This window comes from Thamnophis elegans, chromosome 4 (assembly GCF_009769535.1).
Source record: "Thamnophis elegans isolate rThaEle1 chromosome 4, rThaEle1.pri, whole genome shotgun sequence".
NCBI classification, from domain to species: domain Eukaryota; kingdom Metazoa; phylum Chordata; class Lepidosauria; order Squamata; family Colubridae; genus Thamnophis; species Thamnophis elegans.
In genome coordinates this window covers 111,939,411-111,957,201 of record NC_045544.1, presented here as the reverse complement: position 1 = coordinate 111,957,201, position 17,791 = coordinate 111,939,411, and the positions used below count along the sequence as shown (strand labels likewise).

Genomic DNA, 17,791 nt, shown 5'->3' with positions numbered 1-17,791 from the left:
CCCGTGGGCCAAATGCGTCACTCGCAGGCCCTGCCCATCCCAGCTCCGTAAAGAGGAAAAACATTGTGAAACATCAGGTAACAGCAATGTGATGTGGCGAGTTTGACACCTGTGTTATAAGTGAACAGCCTATTCTTGAGCAAAAGTGTAATATGCTAGTTTCTTTATGTGTTGGTCTCAATTTCCTTAAAAGGTTTTAATTCACTATAAAGGAATAGAAATTATGCAATCAAGAAATATTTTTGTTAAAAATGTTTAAGAGTACTAAATTTTCCAAATAAGTAAACTGGAAATGTTAACTTCTTAATCATCTGATCTGACATTTCAAAACTTTTATTAAAGGAAAATAAAATAAATGATGAAATAAAATAAAGCAAAGCAAAACAAAACAAATACAGCATGAGATGCAAGTAACTGGCTAAAATTTTCTCCTCTTACCCCAGAAACCTTATATAACCAATTTACTTTCACACTGATATCTTCAGATGTGGTACATCACTGCATCCTTGAGACAACACATATTGGCTTGGGATATTAATATTTCTAATCCAAGACATTTGCAGGGTACAAATTAGAGAAGGCTGTTTATACTGTAAGGATGTGCTTTGTCTAGTTTTGAACAACATCATTTTACTATTACTAAAATGATAACTGTTTGATGCTGTTTATTTCAAATGAAAAATGAAGGGCATGTTATGCCATGAGTTTTCACATAAGGCTTCCAGGGATTTGTAATCTTATTTGCATGTTAGGCCTTTGCATTATTTATATAATGCAGGCAACAAAGGAGATGTCCACAATGACCTCAGCATTAGGTTTTGTTTAAAGTAAGAAAGTATACTTGATTTCAAAATAATTCTGATATGCAATTAATAAAAAAGCTGTGACATCAAAACCAGAAAGTCAAGAGCCTTTGCAATCTTGCTGGCAAGGAAGCCAGTACAGTATAGAAGCTAAGTGTAGACTTGAACCAGGGGCGCCAAATTTCAAATCTCCATTCAACCATCTCACTAGCTGGTTTTGGATTAGAAAGAGCCGAGGTGGCGCAGTGGTTAGGGTGCAGTACTGCAGGCCACTTCAGCTGACTGTTATCTGCAGTTCAGCGGTTCTAATCTCACTGGCTCAGGGTTGACTCAGCCTTCCATCCTTCCGAGGTGGGTGAAATGAGGACCCAGACTGTGGGGGCGATATGCTGACTCTGTAAACCGCTTAGAGAGGGCTGAAAGCCCTATGAAGCGGTATATAAGTCTAACTGCTATTGCTATTATCACTCTCTTAGTCCAACCCATTTCACTGAGTTGTTTATGTAGTGTTCTCTCTTGTTGGAGAAACTTACGTAATTGGAGCTTACAAGAGGAAAAAAATGTTATATAAATGCAACAATAAAGAATGACATTGGACATCCAACAGGTGAGAGCCAATGTATCTGGTATTTAAAAGTGCACTTTCATCTTGTGTGGAAGTTTATTTTAAATTGTAGACAGCAATTCTTGCAGGGGAGATAAGAAATATACTCCTGCAACTGCTGAATGCTGCACAACCTCTTTAAGTCTTAGCATTTAATTCAATATGTCATAACATGAGGAAGAGTAATCAAAGAAAGATTTTGGCCTATCAGGCATCTGCCATTTATTTTTATTTCTATATCATTCTTTCTCCCAGAAATATCCAAAGAGATTCCATAGATGGGTGGGGGCAGGAGCTGCAAATAAAACTAACCAAACTAACAATACTTAAAAACAATACATTATAGTTGGCTGAAAAACAAACAAAACAACTAAAACTCATCAAATTAAAGCTTCCCCAACAAAATGGATCGTGAGAAACTGCAACGCCTCCTTTCAAAGTTGCACTACAAGAGGGAGAAATTAGGTGGCCTCTCGTCTCCGTCTTTAAATCTCCTTCATCAAACCCCACCAATAGTACATCCAACTCACCAGCTTCATGCTTTACCCGGCTCTATATACGGCGGACCATGCTTCTCTTTCCTGGTCTAAACCTCTTGCACTGCATCCTGGGCAATGTAGTCCATTACTGGAGCACGCCCCTCTTATTCACTCCGCCCACCGCAAAATGATGTCACGAACAGCCATATCTTCGCGGACCTAGAGAGCACGACGGGAATCGTAGTTTTTTCTCGCCCCGATCATCACTCTCCCGTTTACTGTTAGCCATTGGTGTGGCAGTTCTAGCGCAGGTCTCTGGGAGTCGTAGTCCTAGACGGCCCACTTTATCTTCTTCCCCTTGGGAAGAAGGAACTACAAGTCCCAGGGTCTCACAGCGGCGGCAGGTGGGAGCTTGGATGTTGATATCAACATGGCGCTTGTCAGACAGACAAAGGCAGTCAGTCTGGTCTGATTGAGCCCAAAAGGGAGCAGGAAGAAGTGGGAGGGGTTTTTTCCTTTCCTTGGGGGGTTCAAAGCAAGCAGAGCTTGGGAGTCTGAAGCAATTCCCCCCCTGGAGCTCCTCTCCATTTTATTTTGCAGGATCCCCTAAAAAAAAAAGAAATCTCTTCGCTTTTCCTATTTGGGAGCCACCCCCAACTTCTGCCTCTAAATGGTCAAGTGGAGAAAAAAGTAGACAGAACCAAAACGTGAGTATCCTTTTGACGGCGAAGGGCACGATCGGGGCTGTTGGGGAGCCGAAGGGCGATCGTGCAAAGGAAGAGGAGGAGGAGAGGGTCTGCTTGTTCTTTTCCTTTTGTTTTGATCGGGCTAGTGGTCTTTTCTTTTCTTTTTTCTTCTTCTTGTCCGTTTGGGACTCGAGGGATGAGTACAGTGTTTCTTTTCGGAACGCATCCCGAGTGACTTCGTGGGAGAATTTTAGAGTGGAGAGAGAGGACGAGGGAGAGAAAAATGTAGGGCTTTTTTTTTTCATCTTCTTTTCTCTTTCGCAGCTGGAGGAGGAGAGCCTGTTAAACAAGCTCTTTCAATTATTTTTATTTAGACGATCAGAAGTTTTGAAGGTACAGCAGCCAGTTCTTTCCTCCTGTTTGATCAGTAGCGTTATCATCACGGATTAGTTATCTGTTACCCCACTTTAGCCACTCTTTATGAACAGGCAGAGAGATAGGATGGAGGCATTTGCAATCTTTTTTTTTTAAAGTAATGGTGGTTTTGATCTGTGTTCCAAAGGGGACGTTTTTTTTTTGTGATGGCGGGGAGACCTTTACAAACAGCAATATAGTTCTTTTGGATTAGTTTTTATTTGGGGGGGGTGTTAGGGAGGGATAGTATATCTGTGTTTTATTTTGTTCCTCAAGCTTCTGGAAATCTTGGGCTACTGTTACAGCACCCAGGTAACCTCGCAATACATTTATCTGGGCAGGGTTACTTTCACCCAATGCAATATTTTCCCCAACAAATCTGTTTTTCAATAGGTCAGGGTGAGGATTTTCCAAGGCATGTAAAAAGGTCAAAGAGGGATCCGCTAGATTTGTGAGTCTCCACATTCCATGCAAGTGATATGGACAAGAAATCCTGGATTATATGATATGTGGGATGATGGTGGTGAGGTTCGCTTCCCACTTGGCTATTCCGATTTGGTGGGCTATATTAAAATCATGTAAGAAATTATTGTCTGGGGATTAACAGGGGAAGGACAATGATTTTTCAAATGATCTTGGAGAGGAGTGTTTCTTTTTGTTTGGGTGGTTAATTGGAATAGATATTAACAAAAGTGAAATAATTCTGAGCTAAATGAGAGACATTTGGCTCCATTGTTAAGTTTTTTTGGAGAGTTGATTCTACTATGGTATGGAACGGGGCACTTGATATTCAGATTATTTTAGGCATCTGTAGTCCTAGCTTCATTAAGATTAAGTGCTTGCTTTTAATTAAACTTTAATAACATTGTTGACTCCAGGACACCAAAATTAGTTGAAGATTTCAGGTATAGATTATGTGTGTAAAACACTAATTTTTGTACACCTTGCTTATCCAAAGAAGCATTTGTTCATGGATTTCTTGACAGGGTTTTAAATGAGAAAATATTGACAGTTTTAGTGTGCAAAATATGCACAGGTTGGAAAAGGAGACCTCTGTCTTCACGAAATGAGAGGCTAGTGTAGAGGGAGTAGTCGCTGGAGACACTGGGGTGTGCCAGCTATTGCAGGATGAGGAAGGGATGATCTTCTTGCAAACAGAAAAGCATGACAAGTCAAATGTTGTCAGCTGTTGCTGCATTCAGCTCTTTGCAGGTGTGGAATATGATGTGGGAATATTGATTCAAACTGGAGAGGTTAACATTTAAGTTACTTCAGTTCCCCCATAGTTTAAGTTAATGCGTGCTGATTCAAATCCATTATGAGCATCACCAAAGGCCGTGTTTTATATACTTTCTCATTCTATGTTTGGAGGCAGTTTTAATAGCTTAAGTTTCCTCCCCCCAGAAAAGTTTATGCAATTGTTTGAGGCCTTTGGGAATCTTTTTTCCCCCAACACCAATTCTTAGAAAATGAATAGTTATGAGCTATATTTTGAACCTTCTTTAAAGCATTACTCAAGAGTTCTATGCTTAAAGTACTGTGTTTGGACTTCAGATGTTTGATTTTAAACCTCAGATGCTGTGAATTCATTGTGCAAGTTAATGTGAGCTGATGCAGCATGGTGCTTAAGAAATTATACTGTGAAGTGGGAAGTCCTCTAGTTCCCATTCTATCTTAGCTGTGAAATCATTAACGGCACAGTCTTATTCAGCTGTATTCAAGTAATTCATATAGGATTACAGCATAAGTGGCTTCATGCAAACTACCTTTTCTCAGTCTCAGCGTTTCGCATATGAAATATAGTGATAAATTGATATTGCTCCTTTTCAAGGTTATTCATAAAGCTTTATGCATGTGGAATGCTATAAATATTCAGAAGCTTTGTATGAGTACTAATTTATCATATTGTTTTTTAGACTTTATGCGTAAGATGAAATTGGGAGCGGAGTCTTGCTACTGGTTCTCATCTCTATTGGTAATCTAAATAAATAATATTTGTGAATCCTCTATCTGCCTGAAGAGATTGAAAAGTATAGAAGAATGCAAGACTATCTCAGAACTTCCTTCCTTCCTGCCTTCCTGCCTTCCTTCCTGCCTTCCTTCCTTCCTGCCTTCCTTCCTTCCTTCCTTCCTTCCTTCCTTCCTTCCTTCCTTCCTTCCTGCCTTCCTTCCTTCCTTCCTTCCTTCCTTCCTTCCTTCCTCATAATTAAAGAAGCATTTTGCAAAAGTGAAATAGACCTCTATGTAAGAAAACCAAAGATTAATTAAGAGGGATGTACAATAACTGAGTTGACATAATAGCGTAAGCGATATTGTGATTATATTGACTTAATATGCATTTATCCAAATAACTGTGACTTATTCGGTAAACCACAATAAAGTAAAACATGACTTAGTACAATTTACAAGTTTAGCCAGAGAATGTTATGAGCAAAGATTGTGCTTTAAATTGTCACAGAAACAGTAAGAAACTAGAGGGGTATCATTTTTGGTGGTGCCTGTGTGAAGCTGATTTGACATAATTTTGCTACATCAATATGCAGACTGGCTGATACAAAGTTAGCCTTATGCCGTAGCACCTGCTGATTAACAGATCAAGAATTGTGTTGATTGATTGCTGTCTGAGGTCTTTTAACTAGTGATTTGAGATATTGAACAGGTTACATCTGCAGGGAGACCCTTTACTCAGTCATAGGGAACATCATATAATGCTATCTTCATTGATCATTCATCACTCTGTGGGGGAAAATGTTAATATCTGTTATTTTTGTTGAGCATGGGGTGGTACTTAAAACACAGGTGTTCTGAACTGACCTGAAATGTTTTGCTAATGCTTTTGAAGAAAACATGGAATATATTTGAAATGAATGTCTAACCTCCAATGACTAAAGTTGATATTTGCAAATTGTCATAGTACAAATCTCTTTGCATCTTCTGTTTTCTCCACTGCCACTCCTGGAATAAAAGCCTACTTTCGTTGAAAGTTGTACATTTTGTCATAGGGAAGTGTGCTTCATTTTTCACAAAGCCAAAGCATGATGTTCATCCAACAGTCTTTAGACCAAAGTAAAAATCTACAAATCAGATATAGTTAAGAATAAGTCGTGGGAAATGCTTCCATTCCTTTGAAGCCGTTTGGGATTTTAAACACATGTTTACTACTGACAATGAATTAGCTTTACATTTTATGATGAAATAGAGGTATACTTTTCTATCTCCTATATTTTGGATTGTAGCATTTCTTTCTTTACCATTTTCTTGGAAGATCTTTTTTTAATACTTTCCTGTCTGATCTTTATCCCTTTGAAATGATGGGGCAAGATACTGTATTTAATTCTCTGTTTTTCTTTCTCTCTCATTTTTCTTGTATTCTATTGCTGTGTGATCATTTTGGGCCAAAGGTCACATCATTCTTGTTTCTTCAAAATTCCATGTATTTATACCCCGTATGAATAAATATGCACTAGTTAGAATACGGTGACTCTTTGTTGAAAAATGTACAAAGAATGCTGCTGGATCTGATGAAAGGTCCAGCACTTTTTTATTTCCAGTTTTCAGGTTACTTTTCAAGGTAGTTAACTATTAGAGAAACAAAAAGTATAAATGTTCCTCCTGAAATGCAAGTCATAAAGGCAAGGCTCTCTAGTGCAGTGTGCACTTTTCCGTAGAGCAACAAACATTCAATTTTCCCTCAACATACTGATAGCTATTAAAAATTAGAGTAAGGAAGGATTAAAACCAGCTGTTTAAGAAGACTATGGAACATGCAATATGGTGGGTTTTCAAGAAACAATGCAGAGTGAGAGTGCATTGATCAAACTTTTATTAGATATGAATATCTTGTGCATCTGTACAGATGTTTTGAAGTCACTCTATTTGAATTAATATATTATGTGGAAAATATATTAATAATCTCCTAATATTCGTATGTAGAATTGAATTGAACAAATGCAAATGAATTGAATTGAACAAATACAAATGCAAATGAATACATTGACTCCGTGTGTGATTTTGCTATAAGGTCCACTACAGAGAATGGTACTTGTTCCATAGTAAGTATCTCTAGGATTGTGACCGTACAGCAATATGACCTTTGGCAAGCTATAAAAATCACTCAGCTGCAGATTAGTTACTCTTTTAACACCCTTTATACCTTGTTTGTTTTGCACTTTCTAACAGAAAGGTGGACTACCCCATCCACTACCTTTGCTTGCTTGTGGGGGATTTTAATCCATGTTTTATGACGGTGCGTATTGAACTAGATGATATCATCACTTCAGGTTAATTAGCACAGAATGTAAGGTTATGCTTTTTGTGGATGCAGCATTGGATCATGTGTTTCTGGGCAATTTTTTTTAAATAACTGCATTGCAAAAGAGGCTATTTAAAAAGTGGTGCATCCTGCACAAATTGGAAGAAGGAAGGAAGGGCATTTATTTTATTTTTTAAAATGTCCCACTTCTCTTTGAAAAGAAGTTTGTAAGAAAGATTCCGGAGGATGTTTTACTGTGCATGAAAGATGTGGCACAAAATTAAACTTGCTTAAAAAAAACAACAGCACTTGTGAAAAAAAAAGAGGGAGAGAAAGTGCTGGCTCATAGGCTCATATCACTGCGGAGGGCTTGGCTCAGTGTTCTGAATGCTGTTTCTTTTCTATGATGGTGGAGCCATCAGATGCTTTTCTCCTTGCCACAAAGGCTGAGAGTGAGCAGTTTTATCTTTTTTTTTGGGGGGGGGGCTGTTATAGTCAAGGAGTTTCATTCATTTAGCCATGGAATCTATTCAGTGTTCACATACTAATATTAAACTGTGGTGAACGGAAGAGGCAGGATGCTGTGCTACAGATGAGGCTAGCTGATATGCATAAGGAATTGACATCTGTATGTCATCCCTGAAGGGCCATCCAGGAGATGAAACTTGTTATGCCCCACCCATTAACAATAGCACTTAGACTTATATACCGCTCCATAGTGTTTTACAGCCCTCTCTAAGCGGTTTACAGAGTCAGCATATTGCCTCCAACAATCTGGGTCCTCATTTTACCAACCTCGGAAGGATGGAAGGCTGAGTCAACTTTGAACCAGTCAGGATCGAACTCCTAGCTGTGGGTAGAGTCTGTCTGCAATTCATCATTTTAAACCACTGCACCACCATGGCTCCTCATTACTTATTTAACCTTTTTTTGAAAAAAAAATCTTATTGACCTATTTCATAGCTTTCATAATATGCAAGAAGCCACACCTTATCCTCATAACAGAAAATGAGCTGAACCTAACACCTCCTCCCCCCTCCCCCGCCTCCCATGCCTTTCTCTATCCCTTTTGAACACATCTTTATGGAGTGGAATGGGGGACCAACAATGTGTGTGTTGTAGGTGCTTGTTTACATCCCACTTTGCAAACTCAAGGCAGTTACCAGCAATCCTCATGTTAGTGGAATTCAACTCCATTTGCTAATCATTGGTTTCTTTTAACCAAGAACTTCTGCGTAAGGAAAACAGGAATGTAGTCCCACACATTTGGAAGATGTGATTTACATTGTTGCCTGCTTTAAATGTCTTTATATTTTACAGGGTGGATTGTTTTGTTGAATTAACAAACTTGTTAGTTACTTTGTGAAGTCCTAGTCTTTGAAATACAGGGTATAAATATCCTAATAACAAAGATCAATCCTTCATTAGCGTGAGTGATAGGTGAATATTTCTTGTAAGGTTTCCTTTTCTACCACTGTAGCTCTTTTTCTAGTTTTTACTTATTTTTATAAAATATTAAATGATCAGTTAAAACAAGATAAGTAAACAATAGTATGATAAGACTTTAAAAGAACAAACTAATTATGGCTGATATTTGGGGCATAAAGTAACCCTTGGCCACTGCAAAAAGCCACGAATATTTGTCAGGGTGCTACATTCTACAGATGGGCTTCATAATAAAAAGTTTTTAAAAATATTATTTTCCTTAAGGACACTTAGATATGGCATCTGATACGGGTAGGACATAATTTTTAAAGTATGTGGTCCTCAAAATAGTTGTCTCAAGGCAGCTGCCAGCACTCTAAAATTACAATTTAATTTTCTTAATCAAAACTATTATTAAAAGATCCAGCGTATAATAATGAAAACATAAACAGCACACAGAAACTGGCTGAAAGGCTCAGAATTTTAAGAATTAAAACACTAGGAATACAACAAATTACTTTTATTTGGGTCAGGAAATGGGTATGCTTGGGGGAAGGCATTCTAGAGCTTAGAAGACTGTTAGGACTGAGAAGGTTGTTCCCTAGAAGCTACTTATTACACTTCAGTATGGGAGGGTGCCTGGAGCAGTGCTTCTAACGATGATCATAATACGGGTGAGGAAATGTGGGAAGAGACAATCCTTCAAATGCTTTGATCGAAGACACCTATAAAGCCCATTAAAAAGCACTAGAACTTTGCATCGTGCTCAGACATGGGTTGGCAGTTGGTAAAGTTATTACTGAACAGGCATGAGTTATTCATAAAGTTGTCTAAAAAACAGAATTTTCCAAAAAGTCTTCCAAAACAGCCTAATGTCTACACATTAAGTAATACAAAATAAGGATTACCTGAGATTAATTTGTTTGGATAGATTTTCAGGCATATAGATGAAACTGGCTGTATCAGTATGAGATATTGTCCTGTTCAGCAAAATGCTATTGCTCTGACTAGCAGAATTCTCCAGAATGCCATGTGAAGGTCATTTCCATACCTGATAACTGAGATCTCTTAACTTGAGTGCCAGAGAGTCTTTTGTATGCAAAGTATATGCTATACTGCCAAGCTGTTGTCTTAAAATACAGACGTGATGAGGTCCCTATTGGAGGATTATTCATATGAGAGACAATTACAAACAACAGAATGCCTTTCTAGGGCCTGAAGAGAAGAATTCTGCAACCTACCGTAACCTATGTGAATATATAAATGTAACTGTTCTATGGTGCTGTTCTTTGGTGCCTCCTGTTCCCAGGGCCACCCCGAAAGCTATTTGATATTCAAGCTGGACCATTAGAACTTCTCAACCACCCTCTTTCTCTAAGCATTCATTAGGACATCGTCCATCCATCTTTGTAGCTTTGCAGTCTATAAATGTAACTTTCTTGAAATAAAAGCTGAAATTCTCAAACAGTTGGGACTTACTTTCATTGAAAGTAAGAGCAGCATAAAAATACTGTAAACAAATAAAATAAGCTGGATTCAATATCTGCCTAATTTTGTTCCATTGTACTGATGGCTGTTGTTTTATAATTAAAGTCATTCTGGTTTTTCAATTCTCTCCTGGAAATTTTAAATGGTAAGACATGTTTAAGGACTGAACATACGTTGATGTTCAGCTGACACTCTTGGGCAAAGAAACCATCCTCAAACCCCCACCCCCCAGAGGGAGCTTCCTGTAAATCAAAGGTAAAGGTTCTCCTCGCATATATGTGCTAGTTGTTCTCGACTCTAGGGGGCAGTGCTCATCTACATTTCAAAGTCGAAGAGCCAGTGCTGTCCGAAGGCCTCTCTGTGCCATGGTTATGTGGCCAGCATGATTAAACGTCGAAGGTGCATGGAACACTGTTACCTTCCCACCAAAGGTGGTTCCTATTTTTACATGCTTTCAAACTGCTAGGTTGGCAGAAGCTGGGAAAAGTAACAGGAGCTCACTCCATTATGCAGCCATAGGGATTCGATCCACCGAACTGCCGACTTTTCTGATCGACAAGCTCAGCGTCTTAGCCACTGAGCCACTGCATCTCTATGTACTGGTAGTACTGGTAGTATTTCTTCAAATTAGATGGCATCGAATAGTTCTTTTCTGAGTCAGGTAATACCAGGTAGTACAATGAAGTAGAATGTGTTTATCTTCAGTCAGAAGTTTGTAGTATCACAGCCTGCTCAAATAGCAATAGCAGTTAGACTTATATACTGCTTCATAGGGCTTTCAGCCCTCTCTAAGCGGTTTACAGAGTCAGCATATCGCCCCCACAGTCTGGGTCCTCATTTCACCCACCTCGGAAGGATGGAAGGCTGAATCAACCCTGAGCCGGTGAGATTAGAACCGCTGAACTGCAGATAACAGTCAGCTGAAGTGGCCTGCAGTACTGTACCCTAATCACTGCGCCACCTCGGCTCTATGATAGATGGATTTATTGGATCCCCACCCCATGAATAAACTCATTATATATATATATATATATATATATATATATATATATATATATATATATATATATATATATATATATATACACACACATACATACATACATACATACATATACATACATACACACACACACACACACACACACACACACACACACACACCCAGTTTATTTATATATATATATACACATACATACATACATACATATATTCTACATATTTTAATTTATCTTTCATAGAAGTTCTCACACTTTGAAGTACAATACTATCCACTGTGAGTTTGGACAGCAAATAAGGAACAAAGCCCAGAGTGAGTTATGGCAGTTGTCCTGTTCAATCTGTGCAAATCTGATCAGTTTTTTAAAAAAATTATAATCCCCTAATCAACGTTATGAAGTACTCCACCTTCCGCAATTATAGCAATTCTGCTTGTAGATGATATCTATCAATTTTGGGGTTTAAGGCTTGAGGGTAAACCTTACCATATTCTTTAAAATGCCGGGCTAGCATTAGCATTGTCCACCATCAGAAATTATTTCCTGTCTTAAGGTATTAAATCAAGTGTACAGAATAAGACAGCCAAAGGGAAGTTTGATTCACAGTATTATACTATAGAACTCCCACCAGAACCTTGCCACCACTCCCAGCTAATGTATAAGATACATCCACTAGTAAAATGATTGCTAGACTTGGAGTTCCCAGCAAATATCAGCAGGGATATAACACTGTGTGATGAGGTCTCTTTATTCATTTATAAAGCTTACCTATCTGCAGTGCAATGAGTCCAAACTTAAATATTTTGTTTGCATATTAGACTCTTTCTTTTGAAGCTCTGGAAAAACGTAGAGGGCAAATACTCAAGTAGATGCCGTTCTCACTGCAGTAGGTAAATTTTGGCAGTTTTAGAATAGGTAACAAATTAGAAATACTTTTGTGGATAAAGTAAATAACAAATCCAAAGGTCAATTCTTTGGGAAATTTGTCTTCCTCTTTCTTCCTTCCTCATTTCCTTATGTGTCATGTTAATCCTATTATCCTGAGCCAAAGGTCTGAAATGTGCTAAACCCCATGACACAAAATTGAATACTGCTTCCCCTTTAAGATACAGCCTTAATATACGAAGCTGGCTTTTCATCATATCATCTAAGATTGGGCTACAGATCTTCTGGCTCGGACATCTTAATTTTCAAAGTTCCATATGATGATTCACGATACCTTTCTACACTGCAGAAGGCTGTAATCTTATATATTTTTTTCAGACAAAAGGACATAAATCACCAATAAATGCATTCATTGGTAAATGTAGAAACATCTGATAGCAATGGCAATATTTCCCGATTCTCCTGAGCCTGATTCTCATATACATGCATTATGCACATCTCCTTCATTTACCTGCGGTGCAAAAGGATACCTGCAACTTATCCCCCTTCCACTGGCTCACTCGCATTTAGCTTTCTCTTCTCGCTACCTACAGATTACTGGGACAGAGCACATTGTTCAGAAGTAACCATCAAAATGTTCGAATGCTTCTTAGAAAATGATCATTCTGTTAGGCGCTATGACAGAGCAGCAGAATAAGATGATGTTTCTTTATTTTTTTATGTTACTGAATTGGTTCATTTTTGAGAAACATATCCTGATTGATTCATTTTTTAGAATCATATCCTGTCTTTTCTCCAGGTCCTCAAGGAAACTTCACTGATAAGTTTGCTTGGAATTGCTAACAGTTTCTGTTCCTTCCATTGTTGTCCTTCCATTTCATGCAACAGCAAATAGAAAGCCAATTGGTGACTCTCGTTGGCTTATTTGAGTGTTGAAATCTGTCAAGGATATACTCAAGGAAGTTTAATCTAAAGTATATTTATACAGAGAGGTTGATCAATTTCTGAATATGAAGAAGTTTGTTTTTAATTTCTGGATGAATATAAGGACAGATAAAGGCACACGGTGGCTCAGTGGCTAAGACGCTGAGCTTGTCGATCAGAAAGGTTGGCAGTTCGATTCCGTAGTGCTGCGTAAGGGAGTGAGCTCCCATTACTTGTCCCAGCTTCTGCCAACCTAGCAGTTTGAAAGCATGTAAAAATGCAATTAGAAAAATAGGGACCACCTTGGTGGGAAGGTAATAACGTTCCGTGCATTTTTTGGCGTTTAGTCATGCCGGCCACATGACAGTGGAGACGTCTTCGGGCAGCGCTGGCTCTTCGGCTTTGAAACGGAGATGAGCACCGCCCCCTAGAGTCAGGAACGACTAGCACATATGTGCAAGGGGAACCTTTATCTTTACTTTATAAGGAGAGATATGATGAATTTGATGAATACAGTACCAAACAATAAACATCAAATGTTTTGATTTTTTAAAGCCCTTTTATAATGGGTGGCTTGGCAGAGAAACTAGTAAGAACTGTGTGAGAAAGACATTGTAACAAATACATTATGACTAGCAGTTATTGGTAATCTAATCATCCATTAATTTCTCTAAGCTGTCTTTAACAGTAACTAAATGGCAGCTAGTGCTATGGAAACAAACAGATGTGGTTCAAAAGTGCAGTTCTATGGATCTAGTTTGAAGTTATTGATGGAAAAACTTTTTAAGTGATTCAATATCTTGTTTCCTTTCTGGAAGCTCTAACCTGTGGGAACTGGAGGAGACAATACCGTTTTCATCATCAGATAAGAAGTGTTGTAGATGAAAAGTCCTAGTTTAGCAACGTTGCTAGTAATAACTAGGCAGATGTTCATGAAAAATAGACAGTGAGGACAGGAAAGTGACAGCTTTTTATTACATCTATTGACTGAGATGTTGAACTCTGAAGGTTTCCCAGAAAAATGAGAGGAACCATAGTTCAATCTACAGCAGTGTTCTGCAAAACTCTCAAGTGCAATTTCAGGCAGTTCCAGTATAGCAATAGCAGTTAGACTTATATACCACTTCATAGGGCTTTCAGCCCTCTCTAAGCGGTTTACAGAGTCAGCATATTGCCCCCACAGTCTGGGTCCTCATTTTACCCACCTCGGAAGGATGGAAGGCTGAGTCAACCTTGAGCCGGTGAGATTTGAACCGCCGAACTGCAGCTAACAGTCAGCTGAAGTGGCTGCAGTACTGCACTCTAACCACTGCGCCACCTCGGTTCTTGTATAAAACAGCCGAGTATAAAAGAGTTTACAGTAGCTCTGAGAATGCTTCAAGAATAGTTTGAAAGAAATGTTATGGAATGCATTAGAGCAGGGGTGTCAAACTCGATTTTACCTTTGGGGGGGGCAGGGGTCATGGCCAACTTGGCGTCACTCCTGTCAGGGATGCCCGTGGGGGCCCGAGCGCTCTGCCAGTGAAAACAGAGCTCGGGAGGGCCAGGCGCGGTCCTTGAGTATATCCTTGCCAAAACAAAGCACGGGAGCCTGTTTTTGCTGGCAGAAGCATCACGGGCCAGTCCTTCGCTGTTTCCAGGACAGCCCCACAGGCCTTGAGTTTGACACCCTTGCATTAGAGCAAAAGCATAAGCACCTCTTTAAAGCAGCTGTCTTTTTTTTTTCAGAATAATCATTGGAAGCCTAACAAAAGAAACAACAACTAGAGATAGATGTTATGCTTGCACTATCACGTATTCAGAAACATTGGGATCATTTAGAAACATGCACAGTCCTGATTGAGAGGAGCACCCATTCTGTTCCTGAAATCCTAGATAATACCTGGACATGTTACAGAAGCAGCTTAATATATTTCATAACGAACATCTATTGTCAGTAGGTTTATCTAACCATTAAAAAGAAAGAAAGTTACATATAACCATTGCCTGCCATATTTTGTGATGTGTTCCTCCCTCCCTCAGTGATACAAGTCCTTGATTGTGTGCTGTTTCTCCCCCCCCCCTTATTCCTTTTTCAGTTTTCGGTTATTCTACTGGATAAAGAGATGCTCTTTACTGACTGAAACTTATTTGTATAAGTTGCCTACTGCCTATTTGTATAATTTGCCTACTGTTATGTGAAATGGGCCCATGTGGAATGGACTTCATCATTGGTTCAATACCATTCCATGGTGTGACTTAATTGGATTTGTTTTAGCATCTTTTGTGAATATAATCATTGTGATTTATAAATTGTACTTTCTGGCTTAAAATTCAGGGTGGGAAGCCAGCTACATTGGCTTATTCACAAAAATGATTATATAAAATTCAGATTTGTGCAATATGTACAAATCTAGTTGCTATATATGATGTGAAGCTGTTTCCCTCTCCTTTCGTCTTTGGAAATGCTGTTGGTAGCCTAGAGCTTATGGTAAGGTTGTCATATATGAGCTGAAAATGTCCAGACAACCTCTAGATGGCCACAAAGAAAGGTAGAACATTCTACTACTTTGCATTCCTCTTCTGGTCATTTAGATCTTTGCAGCCCAAATATGAAGGCTCCAGCTTGTAGGAATGCTTGAATATTGCTTGGTGTTCTTATATGCTGACATTTTTGTAATCATACACTTTGGGAGAACTATCATCTGGCATTGTTTCAGTACTTACGATGCTAGGTGAACAGGAAGGATATGTGTTTAAATTTTTGAAACAATCTTTTGTGGATTTTAGTCCATGTAGCATGGTGCTGTTTTTCTCTCTCAGATCTCAACTGAAAATGGCAGATTGACGTGTCAGTGAGAAATGGCTGTACTAGTTCACACTGCAGGTAGGTGAGACATTTTAATGGGAAAAAAACCCAATTGCCTTATATGAACTCATTGCAATTAGAAAATAAGCATAGCAAAGAGCGAGGACATAGACCAGTGATGGCTAAACGTTTCGGCACCACATGCTGAAAGCATACACACATACCCATAATGCAATGTGTGTGTGACCTCCCCGCACATGGACACACAACCCTCTGTGCCCCCCTTGCCCCGGTGCATGTCCGCTTGTCCCCCACATACGCCCCCTGTGCATACACACTTAATCCCACGCACATGCACCCATGCATACACGTGTGTCTCTTGCATGCGCCCTGCCCCACCATGCATACATGGCAGAGATCCGAAAACCAGCTGGCCAGCGTGAGGCATACGCACATGCACGGTGGAGCTGAGCTGGGATGACGGCTCGCGTGCCCACAGAGAGAGCTCGGCCTGCCACAGTTCGCCATCACGGACATAGTTTCTTCCTGAGGTACTGCCTCTTTAGTTATAAAAAATGCTTCATTCCAAAGTGGTGTTTTACAAATGACAATAGAATACCTGAAACTTTAGGAGTAGTTCTCTCCTACTACTTTCAGACTGGATCACCTTATTCTATTCGATGGCAAGATTAGGTCTTCCTGTACTACAAAATAAGATAATACCAGACCAGCAGATTTTAGGCATATGCATACATCTGATACACAAAACATATTAATTGTGATGTAGTAAGGAAAAAGAATCAGTCTCTATCTGATATAGCTTACACCACTTTCTTTGGACACTGCCACTTTCTTATCACCTTTCAGCCAAAGGATAGTTACATTTATGGCTGGAACAATTAAGAAGTAGCCTTGCAAAAGAAGCTGACCATTTTCCCTCCTGGTGATATCTGAGCTTGTTTTTATACCATCTTCTTTTGTTTGGAGCATGACTTCCTAAATTAATGCATCCCGAAATAGTTTCCTTGTGAGCAAGATGTTTTTTTTTTCCCCTTTCTTTCTTTAGTAGTGTGAGAAGTTCTTTTGATTAAACACTGAAGGAAAGATTCGAGCATGTTCGCAAATAGATGCAATTTAAGTATAAGATTAGCACATACAAACATCAAATCGCTTTCTCACTGTAAAACAGCCTTCCAGCTTCAAGAGTGGGAAATCATTCTTCAAATAGTGGGTTGGCTGAAATTCTCACAGTGTAACTGTGAAATGCACACTTTATTTTTATCTTCTGTCTGCCTTTTTTAAATGCTAATGTGAAGTTCTGATATTTATATAAAATCTGTTTTCTGTCAGAATAGTTCTGTTCTACCTAGGCCCTACATAACACAGGCTGCAGAACAATGTGGCATCCTGAAAATCTTTGAAAATAAAAACAGCAACAAAATAAATGAAGTTGCCAATTTTTATGGTGCGAAGAACAGCTTGGATGCATGTGGGCAGACAATGGGTGAATACAAGGAATTGACTGTGTGATCAACTGTGGGCAGGTGGGAAATAATATTGGTATTTGGGAGGCATCTGGATCATTAGCTTTTTATTAGGTAAGTACAGGATCTAAAAAGGTGCAGGTAAATCTGAAGAAATCATAGCACCTCTTGTTCTGCAATACTGAAAGCTTAATACTTGAAGTTAAATGGCATTCAGCAGAAAAACAGAAGATGCATGTATTAATTCATATATTAATAATATTTTAAGAGTTAACATTTTACAAAAACAGAGACCAAAGTTCATATTGTTAAAAACAAAGAAATAGTCAACCATTTTGTTGCCTATATAAATTTTTCAGAGCCTTGGAATCAGGGAAATATTTCTGCCCTCATTGCCCAAAGAGACAGCTAAGGCAAGAGAGCAAGGCTAAAAGGTAACTCAGTCAAGCAATAAGCCAACTTGAGGTGCAAGTGATGGCTTCATTCTCACAATGAGAATGTGAGAATGACCCAAGCTTTCCATGACCCAAGCTTTCCAAGATCCTAATTTTTAAGCTAACC

At 38.9% G+C, this 17,791-nt stretch overlaps 2 protein-coding genes across 10 annotated transcripts in view; one reads left to right on the top strand and one right to left on the bottom strand.

Annotated features, from left to right (window-relative positions):
- INTS9 (integrator complex subunit 9) overlaps positions 1–2,024 on the bottom strand; it is a 103,788-nt gene extending 101,764 nt beyond the window's left edge. Inside the window, exon 1 of the mRNA XM_032216886.1 lies at positions 1,938–2,024. Within this exon, the coding sequence (XP_032072777.1) occupies positions 1,938–1,946 (9 nt within the window). The 5' untranslated portion in view covers positions 1,947–2,024. The remainder of the gene's footprint in view (positions 1–1,937) is intronic.
- Positions 2,025–2,269: 245 nt separating this feature from the next.
- Positions 2,270–17,791, top strand: part of HMBOX1 (homeobox containing 1) — a 125,681-nt gene continuing 110,159 nt past the window's right edge. For 4 of the 9 annotated variants that reach the window (XM_032216225.1, XM_032216223.1, XM_032216222.1 and 1 more), the window contains exon 1: positions 2,271–2,593. The gene's annotated coding sequence lies outside the window, so the exon portion shown is untranslated. Of the gene's footprint in view, positions 2,594–3,521; positions 3,565–15,760; positions 15,825–17,791 lie in introns of those variants that run through there. The other 5 variants (XM_032216221.1, XM_032216220.1, XM_032216215.1 and 2 more) reach the window with 3 other exon arrangements.